General features: G+C 37.7%; 2 protein-coding genes across 8 annotated transcripts in view; one reads left to right on the top strand and one right to left on the bottom strand.

The window, feature by feature from the left end:
• Positions 1-8,342, bottom strand: part of LOC307142490 (signal-induced proliferation-associated 1-like protein 2) — a 217,392-nt gene extending 209,050 nt beyond the window's left edge. For all 7 annotated transcript variants that reach the window (XR_013818481.1, XR_013818482.1, XR_013818483.1 and 4 more), the window contains exon 1: positions 8,181-8,342. The gene's annotated coding sequence lies outside the window, so the exon portion shown is untranslated. The remainder of the gene's footprint in view (positions 1-8,180) is intronic.
• A 7,982-nt stretch (positions 8,343-16,324) lies between these two features.
• map10 (microtubule associated protein 10) lies at positions 16,325-21,196 on the top strand (the record flags this gene model as incomplete). The annotated part of the gene is made up of 2 exons (XM_079842281.1): positions 16,325-17,171; positions 19,848-21,196. The coding sequence occupies 2 exons, from the start codon at positions 16,325-16,327 to the stop codon at positions 21,194-21,196; spliced, it is 2,196 nt and encodes a 731-aa protein (XP_079698407.1).

The following is a 21,196-nucleotide window of genomic DNA, read 5'->3' as shown; positions in this document are numbered from 1 at the left end:
TGCCTCACTGATGTAAGTATAGCTATTATCAGGTAACTGCAATTTACTGGAGAGAATCAAACCATTATCAGAGCAGAACTGTAGTAAATGATTGCCAAATACAGAGCCACCATCAGAAACATCTGCATTCATGTCACCCACAATAAAAAAGCATGTAGAGGCATTATCCTGAATAAAAGACATAACACAAGCCAACCTGTTGAGATATTCATCTTCATTTTTGGAACACTCATAGGGTGTATAGATGTTCAGAATGATGAACTTTTTTCCACCACAACTGAACTCAATTCCTATAGCCCAGTCAACATCCAATCTGACCACGTTAACTAGCTGATCAAACTTTTTGTGCCATAAAATGGCAACACCACCAGATATTCTGCCACGAACTATTTCAGTGCTCATGTCAGTGGTAGATTCACCTGCCCCGTAGAAATCTTTATGAAGAGTGTTCAATCTTTCCAAATCCTGCTTAGGTAGAAAAGTCTCTTGAACACACAGTACATCACAGGTCTCCAATAGTTTATCCACCACAAAGCGACGTGATTTGTCTGCTTCACTATGACCAACGCGCAATCCCCGAGCATTATATGATGCAATATTAATATTCATTTATTTAAATTTAACCGGGTACCCGCATGATTGCTGCTTTCATGTAGGGCTACAGATGTAATGTTAGACACTGAGCGCTGCTGCTGCAAATCAGCCCTCTCTCCTAATCCGTGGGCCGCGCTGTCACCGTTAGGTTTAGGTCTGCGGGCCTCAAAATAACGGCGGACATAAATCCCCGCCGGCCAAAGTTGTGGGTCGTACATGTTTGCTACTTCGTTACATTCAGCAGTGACGTGAAACGAACTGAATCTGTTGCGGGTTGAATCAATCTTCCGACATATAACAGATTTGCCCAATTTTTCAGTCAGATAAGAGCATAGAGTGTCAGCGTCAAGACTAGGAGAAAATCTAGTAGCGAACACACTCACCAGCTTGGTTTTGACCACTGGAATGTTGTTCTCCGTGCCGGTACCAATTATTCCCATTCTCCTCCGCTGCCCCCTTTTCAGTCGAGCCTGCACTGCACCATTATCTGGCTGTACTGCTGCATTTGGAGGTTTATGGGACTTGCGTACCCCTTTCCCCACAACAGTACTCCACGCTGGGGACTGTGGTAGAGGGCTCGGAGCCTTTCCCTGGGACTGGCCAGCAGACGCCTCCGAATCCGGCAACTGTCTCTCCCCAGACGCTGACGCAGCACCAGCCTCATGTGCCCAGCCAGGGGATCCGCGGGACTTCTCAATAGCCGTCACACGGCGATCCATAACCGCCGTAGCCGCCCCCAAGTTTTCATTCACGCTCGCCTGAGCTTCCAGGGCCTCTCTCAGACTAAAAACTTCCCGGCTCAGCTGTTCCACTCTGCTTAGTAGCGCCGAGGCGTCCATGTTACCAAATCCGACAGGTGGAAGTTCATCCAGGTAGTGCGAAACAAACCTCGGAATGTTTTCGCCGCACTCATTAAGCACCCTCAGACAATCCTTGATGTTATTAGTGTCCTTTTGAGGGCCTTTATGTTTGATGCAGCGTATCGTAGTTGTGCACATTTCAAATAACAGTCGCTTGGACTCCTCAATCCACTCAGACGAAAAATTGTTTGAGGTTAACAAAACAATTTCGTCTTGGGACAATGTTCTCATTTTGATGGCAATAAAGTTCAAAAACTCATCCTCCACTATTACTTTCCCATCAGCAGCTTTGTAAATCGAATTCTCAGATTTTGTTCTAGGGCAAACAGCACCTCTCCCACGTACCGCCGCACCCGACGCCATATCGTTTTAAACCATATCGCCATATCGATTATCGATTTAAATAGGCTACTTCAACATTGTGAAAAGTGTAAGTTTTAGGTCGACATATAGCAGAGAATAGACTGAGCACACGACTGTTACTTATGTGACTTGCTTGACGTTATAAAGAGTTATTAAACGCAATAACTTGCGAAAAACAACTCCTTGCAGTCTCGCGCTGTCTGACACACACACCGAGACATGCACACAAGCCGTTCTTTTTTTCTTGTCTTGTTACACACTCGAACTGTCAAATACACACACAGTTATGTCAAAATGGCTGTCTTGAAAAGTATTCATATAAACACAGTCGGTTATGCTTTAAGTGAAAGATATCAGTTGGGGAAAGAAATAGATTTTACACACTTAAAGCAATATCGTATATCGCATATCGAATATCGCATTATTTAACAAGGATATCGCATTTTTCTTCAATATCGCACAGCCCTAATACATATGACAAAAACAATTGTCTAAATTATGTTCCATATTCCTCAAAAGTTCTTGTGATGATATCACTAGTTGACAACATAGTAACAGTTACTATATTTTCGGAAATCATAGGCTCTGATATTGTGCAGGTGCACGTGATGCAACGCTGTCAGAGCCGACAGACTCGTGTGTCAGACTCATTTCAGTGCAAAATAAAAATGTCAAAAACAATTTAATATACTGCAAATAGCCTACTAGTTTATGTTTATTTATAATTCATTTAGGCAGACAACAAGGCCACCAAGTACTGCGCACAGCGCACAGCTAAATAATTTAAAGTTTTTTTTCCTAACGTCATTTTTAGTCGAAAATTTCAGGACCTCAGTCGACCAAGATTTTCTTTGGTTGATTACAGCCCTACCACAGTCACCAAATCTCAGTCCAATAGAGCAGCTTTGGGATGTGCTGGAACCGGAGATTCTCAGCCGGCAAATCTGCAGCGACTGCGGGATGCTGTCATGCCAATATGGACCAAAATCTCTGAGGAATGTTTCCAGCACCTTGTTGAATGCCATGAAGAATTAAGGCTGTGTGTGTGTGTGCGTGCGTGCGTGTGTGTGTGTGTGTGTGTACATACATTTATATTTCTGTCTCTGTCACAACACAATGTGACAGCACTAAGAGATGCATTGTGGGACTGAATCTCTACACAACAACAGACAAAAGAGTAAAGCAATGTCAGGTACAATGCCAAAATTAGCAGCAACAGATATTCCCTGGGCCCGTAAATCATCTCCATCTGATACCTGTGCAGAGACGCACGACAGCATGCAACACAGTAACATCTGGAAGAAACTCTATCAGGGCGGCTCCTTCACCAACCAGCAAGATGAGATTGTGTCGGGGTGGATGCGTGCGTACACTCGACTGAATGATGGATATATATATATACCTGCTCAGATTGCATATGTGTATTCATGTCCTTTAGCTAAGAACAATGTCAAGCTCTCAAGTCAAAGATCAGGATACAGAACACAGCCAGAGGTTAAAGAGGGCGTTACACAAACTGCCTTACAAATCAAATTAATGTCTCTGCAGCGCTGCGTCCAACCAAACAAACACTTTTAAATGAGATGGAGATGCACAATAAAAGTAACTTGTAAACATAATAGAAGTGGCATTCACACGGTTTAACGTTATGCATCTTCCAAGACAGTGGCGGTAAACTGAATAATATGGATATATGGATAAAATGGCCATTTATTTGAAATTGGTTGTTTGACATTAAATAATATGTTTGCAATGTTGACGTGTCCCTGTGGTGTGTGTGTGTGACATGCAAATCCATCCATTTAAAAGGGATAGTTCACCCCAAAATGAAAATTAGCCCATGATTTACTCACCCTCAAGTCATCCGAGGTGTTTATGACATTCTTCTTGTAAACGAATAAAATCTGAGTTATATTAAAAATGTTCTGGCTAATCCAAGCATTAAAATAGCAGTAATAGTTGCTCTGTTTTTGAAGTCCATAAAAAATGCATCTGTCCATCATATAACTGCTCCACGCGGCTCCTGGGTGTTAATAAAGGCCTTCTGAAGCGAATCGATGCGTTTGTGTAAGAAAAATATCCATATTTAAAAATTTATTTAATTTTTGTCTATGGCTCTGCATCAGCCGTCCCCGCGCCATCACTTCCGGCGAATAAGGTCAAATACATGCAAAATACCGGCGCGATCATAGATATATACATAGACTCCTCATTAGTGCCTGTGCGGATCGGTCGAATGAGGCCTCTACACACACACACACACACACACACACACACACACATATATATATATATATATATATATCTTTGATCGTGCCAGTATTTTGACCTTATTCGCCGGAAGTTATGACGCTGGGAAAACTAGATAACATTCGTCTGATAAGAGGTAAAAAAATAACATAAATACTGTTGGGTTTCTTGCAGAAACTGATCATTTCGTGTCTTAAGACATCAATGTGTCGCCACGAGCCGCATGGTTTAATAAGGATTCGTATGTCTGCGTGTTTTTACTCTCATTGCTCTCATCCTCTAAAATATCCCCATTGACATGCATTATACGACTATCACACTGCAACGGTTGGAGTTAAACATCTTCATTTGTGTTCTACTGAAGAAACAAACACACCTACATCTTGGATACCCTGGGGATAAGCAGATAAACATAAACATTTCGTTTTTGGGTGAACTATTCCTTTAAGAAGCATTTTGCTAATTATTATGCATGCATTTTTGATGAACTCATTAATTGTGAGACAAGTACATTTCATTTGTCAAACCACACGACCATTTAAAATGAACCGATGAAGGCAAAATAGGATTAAATGGCGGCCTAAAATGTCCTTAAAAATAGATAAACTTATACCTAAAAACTTGATGTTGACCAAAGAAAAGTCCATTGACGTCAACAAAATTGAGAATTAAAGTAGCTGCATTATTAATTTCTGCTCGACAAAACACTTTTAATTTAAGATTTAATTTGCCACATTCCAAACCCAACCAAAAACATTCATTGCCATGATTCTTGCGTCTCCGCCAATTGACAACACTTACATAAATACGGTTTGAGTAAACAAACAGGCTTGTTGTGGCGTCAACCAGCAGCTGGCAGAAATCTGCTCTGATGATGCCAGTCACAACTGTTGGTCATTAACAAGTACAAGAGAGAATGAACCAGACGGGTGACTGATTACACACCGAGCACAAATTCACATGGCTAAAGAGCCATACATTAGTCTCCATTTACTCTCCAACGCAACCAATCCAAAAGAGTCCTGCACCCTCAAGTTTCTGTGATATTCTGATCTCTAGAAATTATTTGAGCCTTTTTTGGGGGGAAAATTTGTCTATTTTATCCTCTGCCAAGGAGTAAATTCGATCTCGATCATATATCTCGAAAATAAGAGCCATGATTTGAAGAATCATTCACATCTGGAGCACAAACGTGTTGGATGAACTACATACCGAAGTCCTATACTTGGAGTCAAAGGTTTGTAATCACTATTAGAGGCTGTTGTCATATTTGATGGGCTCCATTATTTGTTGAATGAGTTTCCAGTAAACATTAAGAGAGCAGATGGCCTCAACTAATCCATTTCATTTGGGGTCCATCTCGTGTCTTCTGGTTAAACATGAGATATCCTTGTTATATCACACAATGAGAGCGGTAACAGTTGTCTTGGCATCCTGATTGTGACATCTCAAGACATCTCATTCCTTTATCCGATGGATTAGAAGCACGATTGGTATGTTTGAGAAACGCCGCCTCATCGTAACCCCCAGCGTATTCAATTGAAACATTTCCGACACACTAAATCAATGCACATCAAAAAGCATGGTAAATATTGCTAAGCTGGTTCACGTTAAACAAAGCGCTCCTCTTGACGTGAGGGTAGCGAGCAGCTGTCCACCTGTCCTGACAGATGTTATTTTCAAGAGGAGTCTCCAAAACGAGCTTTCATTTCCTGTCATTATGTTATGAATGCATTCAGGAGTGAAACGCAAGATAAACATCCTTCTGCAGTCACCGTGCCATCTAAACCTAGCGATGGGAAGAACGCAAGGCAACAAAGAAGGAAGCTTAAACATGCCAATAACAATGAAAATACACAATTTACCTAAACCTAAACTAGTCAAGTCACATTTATTTATATAGCACTTTATACAATATGGATTGTTTCAAAGCAGCTTTACAACTTCTGGTTTTTTTAGCTTATTTGCTGTACACTTTGTGACATATCAGCTGTTAGACATTGTTCTGTTTTTTGTTGAAAAAGAAATGACAAGAAGGCGCTTCACGCAATACAAAGTCAATGGAGAGCGTTGGATTGTTTGACCCCCCCACTATCTACAACCAAACCACTTTTCAGGGAAATAAACATTCTGATCGATGTCTACGAAATAAACTAGAATATGTCTATGAAGTATAAAGGCTTTGCAGGTGGTTTCTTCATCCTCAGAGACATGAACATCTCAGGGATTTTCTCCTGTCCGTTCCCTCACGTATTATTACTGATACGGCTATAAAGAAAATGTCTTTATTAACCTTGACACTGCACCGCACAAGGACTCGGCTGTGTAACTTGTCTAATCAAATGTGCAATTATCTGACCATAATCGGATCCGCGCGGGCTGTTCAGAAGACAGAGCAAACACTCATACTGAAGTCCTTTGAGTGGCACAGCACAAAGACTCCTGTATTAATATCTACACTGTTCACTACAGCACTTCTGATGATTTCTTTGTTTAGAGCAGAATAAAAAATGACAGCTCATTATTAACTAAGAGGCTGCTGTTCTTTCCCTTTCAAAGAAATACCATATAATGGTGGAGTAATGCTTTCAGATGTGGTACCTTGATATCGCACTGCATCATTACCATATTCATTTACATGGTGCATGTAAAATACCATGATATCACCATGGTACATTTCCAAAAACATATGAAATCTCATGAAAATCACATGAAAACATATTAAATCACCATGAAAATCACATGAAAACATGAAATCACCATGGTACATGTCCAAAACCATGTGAAATCACATGAAAACATGAAATCACCATGAAAATCACATGAAAACATATGAAATCACCATGGTACATTTCCAAAAACATGTGAAATCACATGAAATCACCATGGTGCATGTCCAAAAACATATGAAATCACCATGAAAATCACATGAAAACATATGAAATCACCATGGTACATTTCCAAAAACATATTAAATCTCATGAAATCTCATGAAATCACATGAAAACATATGAAATCACCATGAAAATCACACGAAAACATGAAATCACCATGGTGTCCAAAAACACATGAAATCACGATATCATCATGGCACATGTCCAAAAACATATTAAATCTCATGAAATCACATGAAAACATATGAAATCACCATTAAAATCACATGAAAACATATGAAATCACCATGGTGCATATCCAAAAACATATAAAATCTCATGAAATCACATGATATCATCATGGCACATGTCCAAAAACATATATGGATTGTGTTATCTGTGTTTTTTACAAAAGCAAGTGTTATAGATCAAAGCCTAAAGCAGGGGGTTTTAATATTTAACATGCCACAGACCCACAAATATGATCATGTTATTCAAAAATCTATAACTATACTCAAATATCATCCAAAATTAAGTATCATTTCATATCAAGTTTACAGTCTGCCATTGGTCACAAGCACCACCATACATAAAAACTGCTTAAAAACTCCTAATTCTGATGAATGAATTGGTAACGTGGTACATTTTATCACTTCAATAAAGAAAATTTGACAATCCCATCCTCATGCAACTGGATTGTTGATCCATAAGAACATCCAAGAGCCCTCTAGTGGATTTCTGACAGCCTGTGTTTCAAATCAACTTTATTTTGACTGCCTTTGTGTTATTTAAAGCACAGTCCATGGTTTGCATTTGAACCTGATAACTCCACAGTCCAGAGATAAAGACAAAAAATATACAAAATGTGTCTGATGCATGCATATCTTCACCTGAGTTCTCAGTCGAGAGCATAATAGACAACAATGAGAACCTCCCAAACTGTGGGACTTTCTCAGTACCTAGTGAGCTGTCAAACAAACTTCATCATTTTTGGGCATCATTACCTTTGACAACAACGAACGCGCCCAAAACGACCAAACCTGCTGCACGCGACTATGACGCCTAGGTAGACAGTTCACTAGGCTGTAAGTCACAAACTAAGGGTTTATAGGAGCAAAACTGAAACATATTTACTGAACTAAAAGAAATTCAATCACTGTACGTTAGTTTTTCAACGGACGCTATTCTCACAAAAATCACAACACGTAAGTGAGTGAGTATCGGAATAAGTGAGCCTTACCTTCAGCATTCCGAGTGGAAGAAAGTCCCATAATGTGCAGATGAACACCAGTCTAATTCCTTTAAAATACAAAGCCAGTGTTTTGATCATATTCCATACAGAAACACTTGGATGTTGTCGGAGCGGTTGGCATCTTCACCCTCCACTCACTCAATCCAAAATACTGCCGTTTGTTCGGATCGCGTGAAGCCGGTCTGTGGCCCCGCCTCCCGCGGCAGGTGATTGGTCGAGCTGTTGCCAAACCCCGCCCACGCACTTGTCCACATAGTGGGCAAGAATACATATGTACTGTAAATAGACTTTTCACTGAAGGTATTCCAGAATCCAGATATCTCTATAGTTTTCACGCCAGGTCATTTAAAATGAGATTGTTTGCTGTTTGGGTATTTAAGGATGAAATATTCTTGGATATCAGTTTATAACAACTATGAACTGAACCTGGAGTAATAGTGGCCCCAACTGGAAGACTGAGGCAAAATATTCTTTACAGATTCTCATCTTTGTCTTACATTATTAACCAGATTGAAAGTAGAGTGCTTGAGTTAATTACCAGTCAACAGTTTTTAAACATTACTATTTTTTAACAGATTCTCTTCTTTGTCTTAAATACAAATTAGGATTTTGAAACAAACTGAATGGAGAGTACAGTGCTTGAATCAACAGTTTGGAAACATCGCTATTTTAGACATTTAACACATAAACATTACTTTAATGATTTCTGAAGGATCATCTGACACTGAAGACTTGAGTAAAGATGCTGAAAATTCAGCTTTGATCACAGGAATAAATTACATTTGAAGGTATATTGAAATTGAAAACCAAAAGAAATTTCACAATATTATTATTAATTCTATTTTTATAATTTTTATTATATATAATAATATATTATTAATTATATTATATTTTTCTGTACTTTTAATCAAATAAATGCAGACTTGATAATATATTAGGCCTATATACATACATGCATACACGCATACACGCATACACGCATACATACATACATGCATGCATACATACATACATACATACATACATACATACATACATACATACATACATACATACATACATACATACATACATACATACATACATACATACATACATACATACATACATACATACATACATACATACATACATTCATACATGCATACATACATACATACATATATGCATACATACATACACACATACATGCATACATAAATACACGCATACATACATACATACACGCATACATACACGCATACATACACACATACATACATACACACATACATACATACATACATACATACATACATACATACATACATACATATACGCATACATACATACACACATACATGCATACATAAATACACGCATACATACATACATACATACACGCATACATACACGCATACATACACGCATACATACACGCACACATACATACATACATACATACATACATACATACATACATACATACATACATACATACATACATACATACATACATACATACATACATACATACATACATACATACATACCGGTACATACATACCGGTACATACATATATACATACATACATACATGGATACATGCATGCATGCATACATACATGCATGCATACATGCATACACGCATACATACATGCATACACGCATACATGCATACACGCATACATACATACATACATGCATGCATACATACATACATACATACATACATACATACATACATACATACATACATACATACATACATACATACATACATACATACATACATACATACATACATACATACATACATACATACATGCATGCATACATACATACATACATACATACATACATACATACATACATACATGCATACATACATACATACATACATACATACATGCATACATACATACATACATGCATGCATACATACATACATACATACATGCATGCATACATACATACATACATACATACATACATACATACATGCATGCATACATACATACATACATACATACATACATGCATGCATACATACATACATACATACATACATACATACATACATACATACATACATACATACATACATACATACATACATACATACATACATACATACATACATACATACATTCATACATTCATACATGCATACATACATACATACATATATGCATACATACATACACACATACATGCATACATAAATACACGCATACATACATACATACACGCATACATACACGCATACATACACACATACATACATACACACATACATACATACATACATACATACATACATACATACATATACGCATACATACATACACACATACATGCATACATAAATACACGCATACATACATACATACATACACGCATACATACACGCATACATACACGCATACATACACGCACACATACATACATACATACATACATACATACATACATACATACATACATACATACATACATACATACATACATACATACATACATACATACATACATACATACATACCGGTACATACATACCGGTACATACATATATACATACATACATACATGGATACATGCATGCATGCATACATACATGCATGCATACATGCATACACGCATACATACATGCATACACGCATACATGCATACACGCATACATACATACATACATGCATGCATACATACATACATACATACATACATACATACATACATACATACATACATACATACATACATACATACATACATACATACATACATACATGCATACATACATACATACATACATACATACATACATACATACATACATGCATACATACATACATACATACATACATACATGCATACATACATACATACATGCATGCATACATACATGCATACATACATAAACGCATACATACATACACGCATACATGCATACACGCATACATACATACACGCATACATACATACACACATACATACATACATACATGCATACATACATACATACATACATGCATACATACATACATACATGCATGCATACATACATGCATGCATACCAGTGATGCGCGGGTTGATCCAAAATGAGCGGGTGCCTGCGGTCACCCGCGGATACCCGCGGTAACAAGTCATCCAAAATAATTTTTAATGATATTCGGGTCGCGGTCGGTCGGGTCATCCTTATTTTCCTTTTGAATGTTGAGCGTTATTAACTTTTTAATAAATACTGACGCGGGACAAAATGCCCGCTTTCCCAACACGTTGAACTGAGCAATGCCATTGTGCCATTTTAATAGGCTACTTTTAAACGCATATAGCTCAGAAAAGTCAGTTTTATGTATTTTCTGAGAGGGGGCGGGATTTTTGTTGTCAGGGGAGAGACGCACACATCGATTAGACTGGATAAACACATGCAGCATCTTAATTGTTAAGAAAATGAAACAAAATAGCCTAAATGAATAAATCAATCCATTAGGAGCGCAAACTGTTCTTTTTCTGAATGCTGTATGATAGCCTATAGTCTAGTGTTATGTAGGCCTAATAAACATGTAATTTAGTTGAAGCTTCTATTCAAAAGCAACTACATCACTCAGCTGGCATAAAGTGAAAACTAGCTCTTAAGGGCTTTCTCGCAGTTGACCTGCTGATGACCTTCAAGCCGGGTCGAAACATAAACATCGCGTTCATCAATAGTATGCATCTAGACAGCTGAAATGGAAAATTATGGGCCGCCTCAAGAACTGCCTGCTCTCGCCGCTGCACCTCTGAGCGCACCACGTCAGGGCCTGAAACATTTCCTCAATGGCCCAATGAGCTACGATGAGCATTTATTACTTTAAAAAAATGCGGGTCAGGAAGCGGGTCGGGTACAATATTTTCTTCTTTTTTTTTGCGGTCCGAGTTGCGGGCGGGTTAGTTGAAAACGTCGGTCGGGTGCGGGTTGTTTATACATTGACCCGCGCATCACTGATGCATACATACATGCATACATACATACACGCATACATGCATACACGCATACATACATACACGCATACATACATACATACATACATACATACATACATACATGCATGCATGCATACACGCATACATACACGCATACATGCATGCATACATGCATGCATACATACATACATACATACATACATACATACATACACACATACATACATACATACATACATACATACATACATACATACATACATACATACATACATGCATACATACATACATACATACATGCATACATGCATGCATGCATGCATACATACATGCATGCATACATACATACATGCATACATGCATGCATGCATACATGCATACACGCATACATACATACATACATGCATACATACATACACACATACATACATACATACATACATCCATCCATCCATCCATCCATACATACATACATACATACATACATACATACATACATACATACATACATACATACATACATACATACATACATACATACATACATACATACATACATACATACATACATACATACATACATACATACATACATACACACACACACACATACATGCATACATAAATACACCCATACATACATACATACACGCATACATACACGCATACACGCATGCATACATGCATGCATACATACATACATACATACATACATACATACATACATACATACATACATACATACATACATACATACATACATACATACATACATACATACATGCATACATACATACATATACGCATACATACATACACACATACATGCATACATAAATACACGCATACATACATACATACACGCATACATACACGCATACATACACGCATACATACACACATACATACATACATACATACATACATACATACATACATACATACATACATACATACATACATACATACATACATACATACATACATACATACATACATACATACATACATACATACATACATGCATGCATACATACATACATACATGCATGCATACATACATGCATGCATACATACATGCATACATACATAAACGCATACATACATACACGCATACATGCATACACGCATACATACATACACGCATACATACATACATACATACATACATACATACATACATACATACATACATACATACATACATACATACATACATACATGCATACATACATACATACATACATACATGCATACATACATAGATACATGCATGCATACATACATGCATGCATACATACATGCATGCATACATACATGCATACATACATACACGCATATATGCATACACGCATACATACATACACGCATACATACATACATACATACATACATGCATGCATGCATGCATACACGCATACATACACAAATACATGCATGCATACATGCATGCATACATACATAAATACATACATACATACATACATACACACATACATACATACATACATACATACATACATACATACATACATACATACATACATACATACATACATACATACATACATACATACATACATACATACATACATACATACATACATACATACATACATACATACATACATACATACATACATACATACATACATACATACATACATACATACATACATACATGCATACATGCATACATACATACATACATACATATACGCATACATACATACACACATACATGCATACATAAATACACGCATACATACATACATACACGCATACATACACGCATACATACACGCATACATACACGCATACATACACACATACATACATACATACATACATACATACATACATACATACATACATACATACATACATACATACATACATACATACATACATACATACATACATACATACATACATACATACATACATACATACACGCATACATGCATACACGCATACATACATACACGCATGTATGTATGCATGTATACATACATGCATGCATACATACATGCATACATACATACACGTATACATGCATACACGCATACATACATACACGCATACATACATACATACATACATACATGCATGCATGCATACACGCATACATACACAAATACATGCATGCATACATGCATGCATACATACATACATACATACATACATACATACACACATACATACATACATACATACATACATACATGCATACATACATACATACATACATACATACATACATACATACATACATACATACATACATACATACATACATACATACATACATACATACATACATACATACATACATGCATGCATGCATACATACATGCATGCATACATACATACATGCATACATGCATGCATACATGCATACACGCATACATACATACATACATACATGCATACATACATACACACATACATACATACATACATACATACATCCATACATACATACATACATACATACATACATACATACATAGATACATACATACATACATACATACACACACACACATACATGCATACATAAATACACCCATACATACATACATACACGCATACATACACGCATACATACACGCATACACGCATGCATACATGCATACATACATACATACATACATACATACATACATACATACATACATACATACATACATACATACATACATACATACATACATACATACATACATACATACATACATTCATACATGCATACATACATACATACATACACGCATACATACATACACACATACATACATACATACATACATACATACATACATACATAAATACACGCATACATACATACATACACGCATACATACACGCATACATACATACATAAATACACGCATACATACATACATACACGCATACATACACGCATACATACACGCATACATACACGCATGCATACACACATACATACATACATACATACATACATATACGCATACATACATACACACATACATGCATACATAAATACACGCATACATACATACATACACGCATACATACACGCATACATACACGCACACATACATACATACATACATACATACATACATACATACATACATGCATACATGCATACATACATACATACATACATACATACATACATATATGCATTCATGCATACATAAATACACGCATACATACATACATACATACATACACGCATACATGCATACATACATACATACATACATACATGCATACATACATACATACATACATATATGCATACATGCATACATAAATACACGCATACATTCGTACATACATACATACATACACGACATACACGCATACATGCATACATACATACACACATACATGCATACATAAATACACGCATACATACATACATACACGCATAAACACACACACACATACAGTATATATACATATAAATTGAAGGTAACTTCATGACATGTTTTTGAGCACATTTATAGAATTGTATATTTAATAATTAGGCTAACTGTACTTTTCATCTTATATTGAAATGCAAAAAAAGACTAAATAAATAACGATTCACACTGACCACAGGTGTAGCTATGCAATACTTTTCATGCAATATTATTAATAATGAATGGAACGTTTCAATTAGTGTTATTCTCTTCATCTTTTTATCATTATTATTAATAAAAAGAAGATGAAGAAGAGGAAGAATAAGAATACATATCAACATTATAAATAATAATAATAATTATTATTAAACAATACCAATATAAATGTTCCATTCATTATCAACAAATTACCAAGTGTACATAGTTAAAAGTATGCAAAACATAAAAAAGAAAATAATAATTTTTAAAGGTATCAGAGTATAAAAAATTAAGTTCTTAAGTTTGACAAAAATAAGTTCCACTTAACCATCAGTACTAGTAACAATATATAGGTTTTAATAGCATTTTACATTTGAACAAAACACAAAACCCTACAATATTGTTAAAAATCAACTACATCTCCCAGAATTCCACGGTGCCGGTGACGTATCAATCCTGAGCCGATGTCGTTGCTAGGAGATGCGACGCTCTCAAAACTCACACACTCGCTTCCTGGTGCAGTTTCATCTCCGTTATGGATAATCTGTCCTTTAAATGACTGTTTATATATGAATGCGTATATGAAGGAACATGTCAGCGCAAGAAACTCTCTTCTCGCTGGAACTGGTGATCGATTGCGTTCGCTTTGATGGATCACGTGGCAATGTTTTGGTTCCTGCAGTGGGTGTCCGCTTCTTAGATTTCCCCACACTGCTCATTTACCAGTCAGGACAAGAGGATGTCTCATCTAAACCAGGCTGTGCTGACCTGTGCCCGTCCCCCGAGGCTTTATCTCAGAAGTATCCCTTCCATAAAGGCAAATCCTGTCTTTTTAAGATGAGTTTGGACTCGTTGCACGTCCATCTGCTGAACACCCCTCTCTATGCAATGGTGTTGGATGTCAAAGATGAGACTCCCAGATTTATAGGAAGCTCCTTGATATCCCTGGCTAAAGTGATGGAGAGGATTCAACTGGATGTGGGTAAACGTGGCATTGGCACTCCAAGCGCTCATGGAGAGAGACTGTTCACCCCAATCTGCAATCTGATGGGAAGCAGCATCGGTGCCATTTCTCTGGTTTATAAGATTGTAAGTTTAGGAGCAAATTTAATCCCTCATATCCCAGATAGCAGCGTTTATGAAGTCGCCTTGACCCGTGGAGAAGGAGAACAGCACAAGTCAGTGTGTGCAAAATGTGAAAATGTGGTGCACACTGAAAAAGATGAGGTGCCACCAAAAGTGTGTGAGGACCAAATGAGTCTTGATGGACGGTCAGCTGATGTGGTGGTGGTATCAGAAGCAAAGCAGCCGGGGCTTCCAGCTGTCACTCAAACCGAACAGAGCATCCCATGGTCTGAAGAAGCACTGGAACACACCACATTCTGCCCTCCGCCTCTGTTTTATAGCTCCGGCATGAAGAGCCAACAGGAGAGGAAAAGTATGAGGTTTTCCATACTGTATAGACCCTTTCACATCTCCGGGTTTCTCAGAGCGGAAGTCGTCATAGTTGGGTTAAATATTATTGCTGTGAATGAGAGAATACATTCAATATTTTTTTTTGTGTGCCCATTTGCTCACAAAACGCCACAGTAGTGATTACACAACTTTAAAAAAGAGGGGAAAAAAAGAGTGAGATTGATAACGGCAGTGAAAAGTGAGAATTATGTTCATTTTTACCATCTCTCCCATAGACGCTATTCCACTGTAAAAAGAATTCAGGTCTCCAATTGACAATTTTCTAGTGACCGATCACATCTAAATTGTTCAGTTGGCCAAATTGCATTTTCTGTGAATTGATGCAATTTAATTCAAGAAATTCAATTTGGCCAACTAAAAAAATTTAGATGTGATCGATCACTAGAAAATTTTCAATTGGAGACCTGATTTTTTTTTACAGTGTACTAAACACCCTCACAGCAGCGGTAACTTTTATAATTATAAGTATAAGTAATAAAATACAAAGTATTAGTGTCATAAATGTACATATATATTTTTTTTAAAATGAAAATACAAAAAACGTTGCAGGATTTACGATATTGATGACCGTTAAAACGCGTCATCACAGTCTGTGAAAAGGGTCTATTATATTTGATTAATTAATTAAATTATCAACATGATCCAGGGGCCAGTTGCATAAACTTAGCCATTATGTTTAGACTGTGTCTTAAGAACTAATTTGACACACTAGCAATTAGTCAAGAGGTAATCAGTTTTACTTTTCTGATTCAAATTAGACCAATCTAAATTTTTATATAACTGACTTTAAAAAGTTAAGAACAGTCTTGAAGAAAAAAATAAACCCCAGGCCCGGTTTCACAGACAGGGCTTAGATTAAGCCTCAGTTCAATTAATAATAATAATAATAATAATACATTTTATTTATTAGGAAATGTAAGCTTTTATAAACGTGCCTCTTGAGACAAAACAATGGTACTGACATATTTTAAGATTAGTTCAAATAGCTCTAGGCTTAAAGGGTTCGTTCACTCAAAAAATGACAATTATATCATAATTTACTCACCCTCAAGCCATCCTAGGTGTATATGACTTTCTTCTTTTAGGCAAACACAATCAGAGTTACATTCTTGAAAAGCTACACACTCCACCAATTAGGGTTAGAAGAACTGTTGCCAAACAAATAACATGCTAATCACTGCAATAGTGATCCAATCATTGACTTTTAAGCATTTGCCTATTTAAATCCAAATAGCGACTTTTTTTTTGGGCCGGGCAGTGTATATATACATTGAATTTGTTCAGAGAGTCTGCCCACTCTCCATTGACAAGCGTTAACTTCCTTGAAGGCGGGTCCTCTGTTGAAGTGTAAAACTATTGGATCCCGCTCTGGATCTGCCATAACCAATCGCTAACGTTTGGTCGTGATGTATGTCATCTCAAACTAGCACACGTTCTCAGACACTCCCTCTGTTCGCTGATTGGACCGGTTCAAATTTGACCGGAGAAAACCAGAGAATATACTGCAATCCCAGACGGAGTACTGAAGGAAAATGAAAATTGAGCGGAAATACGTACACTCTAAAAAAAAAAAAGGTTCTATATTGCACCAAAAATGGTTCTTGGCTCGTAATCATAGGGGAACCTTTTTTAGTGCTATATAGCACCAATTTTGGTGCTTCAGTGGTTCTTCAGCAGTTCTTCAGAGGTTCTTCACCGGTTCTTTGACTAAGGTGCTATATAGCACCTATGAAGAACCGCTGAAGAACCACTGAAGCACCAAAATTGGTGCTATATAGCACTAAAAAAGGTTCCCCTATGATTACGAGCCTTTTTTTTTTTAGAGTGTAGGCGGGCGGAGCCAGGCTAATGTACAGGGGCAATTCTTTCATTTTAGGGGGGCTCAGTCCCCAGTGAGGGTATAAAAAAAAATTGGTATAGTTTAGGGTCCAGTTCTCACTATAGAACAGTACGCCCTAAAAAAAAAAAAAGTTCTATATGGCACCAAAAATGGTTCTTGGCTCGTAATCATAGGGGAACATTTTTTATATAGCACCAATTTTGGTGCTTCAGTGGTTCTTCAGCGGTTCTTCACCGATTCTTTGACTAAGGTGCTATATAGCACCTCTGAAGTCGGAATTGAGAGGAACAGAAACTAATATTTACTGGATGGTTATTTACCTTTTCACCGCTAGATGGGGGAAAATATCACACAGTGTAGCTTTAATTAAAAAAAAAAAAAAAATTATATATATATACATTTTTTATTATGGAAAAAAAATGCTGGGTCATAATTATTGCATAAATATTAATTATAAATCATAAATGATCTCAAAACACCAAAAAAGAAAAGAAAAAATATTATTGAACAAAAATATATTTAATTGATTTTACTCAAATCTTTTTTATCTTAATCCTGCCCTCTGGGTCATTTTTGACCCGAAGGTCCTGAGTGTGACCCATAAATGAAGAACCCCAGAGGGTTAAATAACGGGACGAGGCCGAAGCCTCCCGCCAGTTTGAAAGGTTAATCACACATTTTTTAATGAAGCCCCCCTAAAAAGGGCCTAGTGACGCCTATGCTTGTGTATATGAGCCATAAAAGCCTGATGTATCAAATAATTATTTTAAATTTCCTGACGATTATTTCTTTTTTCAGGCTTTACAGGGTTTCATGCAGCAATGGAGAGTCTTAATCTAGAGGATCCAGAAGATGGAAATAATGAATCATCTGTCAATCATGAGTTTCCAGAGATCACAGCTGGACAGGCGGACAGATCGAGAAAGTTGACTTCAACTCCAAAGTCAGCGCATGAAGAGACGGATTCAGCTCCGCTTGGGAACGTTATCAGGCAGTTACCACTGCTCAATGCTTTACTCGTTGAACTTTCACAGATTCACGGACAGATGCCACAGCAGCCGCTATCCATTCATCCGAACCTGGCGTGGCTGTACACATCAGCACAGAATCCACCAGCGCCTGAGGAGCAGAAAACAATCAAAGCCAGTCCCGAAAAGAGACCTGGCCAATGCAAGAGAAAGTCAGCGAAGAGTGCAAGTGGTGCGAAGAAAAACGAACCCAAGAGGACGCTTAAATACGGCTTGACGAAGACGTTTCGTCTCAGACTCAAGATGGTCAAACCAGGTCTGACCAAACGGCACGAATGCATCGAAGACCAGAACATAAAGCAGGACCAGCCAATGAGACCGGACCGGAAACATGTTCGTAAGGCCGTTTACAGAGGTGAAACTATTGAAACATTAGTAAGCAGTTTTGAAATGGATCCAACTGCAACAAAACATGTGGCATCCTTCACAGAGACGACTTTGACTGAGAGAGACAAAAAAGTCAGAGTTCATATTCCAAGTGACCGCAGTGAGCAGATTTCAGATCCTGGCGTCCAGAGATTTAAAGAAAGCATCAGGGAAGGTAGTCGAGCGAGCAGCCGTCCTCTCACGAGGAATGACTCCTTCGAACAAGAAGAGTATCAGGATGACTTCACAAGCCTCAACACAACCGACGGATACTCGCCTGACCCGCTCAGCAGTCCCGAAACACACAGGCGTAAAACACACTCGAGTGCTTCGAGTGCTTCCGGTCAAAATAAAGCTCTTCCTGTTCCTGTCAAAGCGGAGAAGTCTCCACAGCGCTCTCTCAAGGCCACGCATGTCATCCGCCCGCGTCTGCAGACCTCGGCTCTGAGTCTGTCTTCAGACGACAGTGAGGATGAGTTCCAGTCCTCTGGGAGCGGCAGACACGCGAGGCCTGGGTCGCAGAGCAGTGGACCAAACGCTCCATCTGTCTGCGGGACGTCCAGAACATCACAGAGCTTGGACAGTGACTCTGGTGATAAGGGCTTGACACAGGACTCGGATAATAACCCTGTGCTAAAGCCCGTTTCAGACGCTGAAGAGGAACGGGACAAACTGGGCTCTCTGGGACTGGACAGGAATTGCCATCACATTTCAGAACTGGTCTTCAACAAACTTCCTGGATACACACTGTGA

Source organism: Gobio gobio (genome assembly GCF_949357685.1).
Source record: "Gobio gobio genome assembly, chromosome: 18".
NCBI classification, from domain to species: domain Eukaryota; kingdom Metazoa; phylum Chordata; class Actinopteri; order Cypriniformes; family Gobionidae; genus Gobio; species Gobio gobio.
Note: the sequence above shows the minus strand (reverse complement) of the source record. Positions and strands in the feature narration are given on the sequence as shown.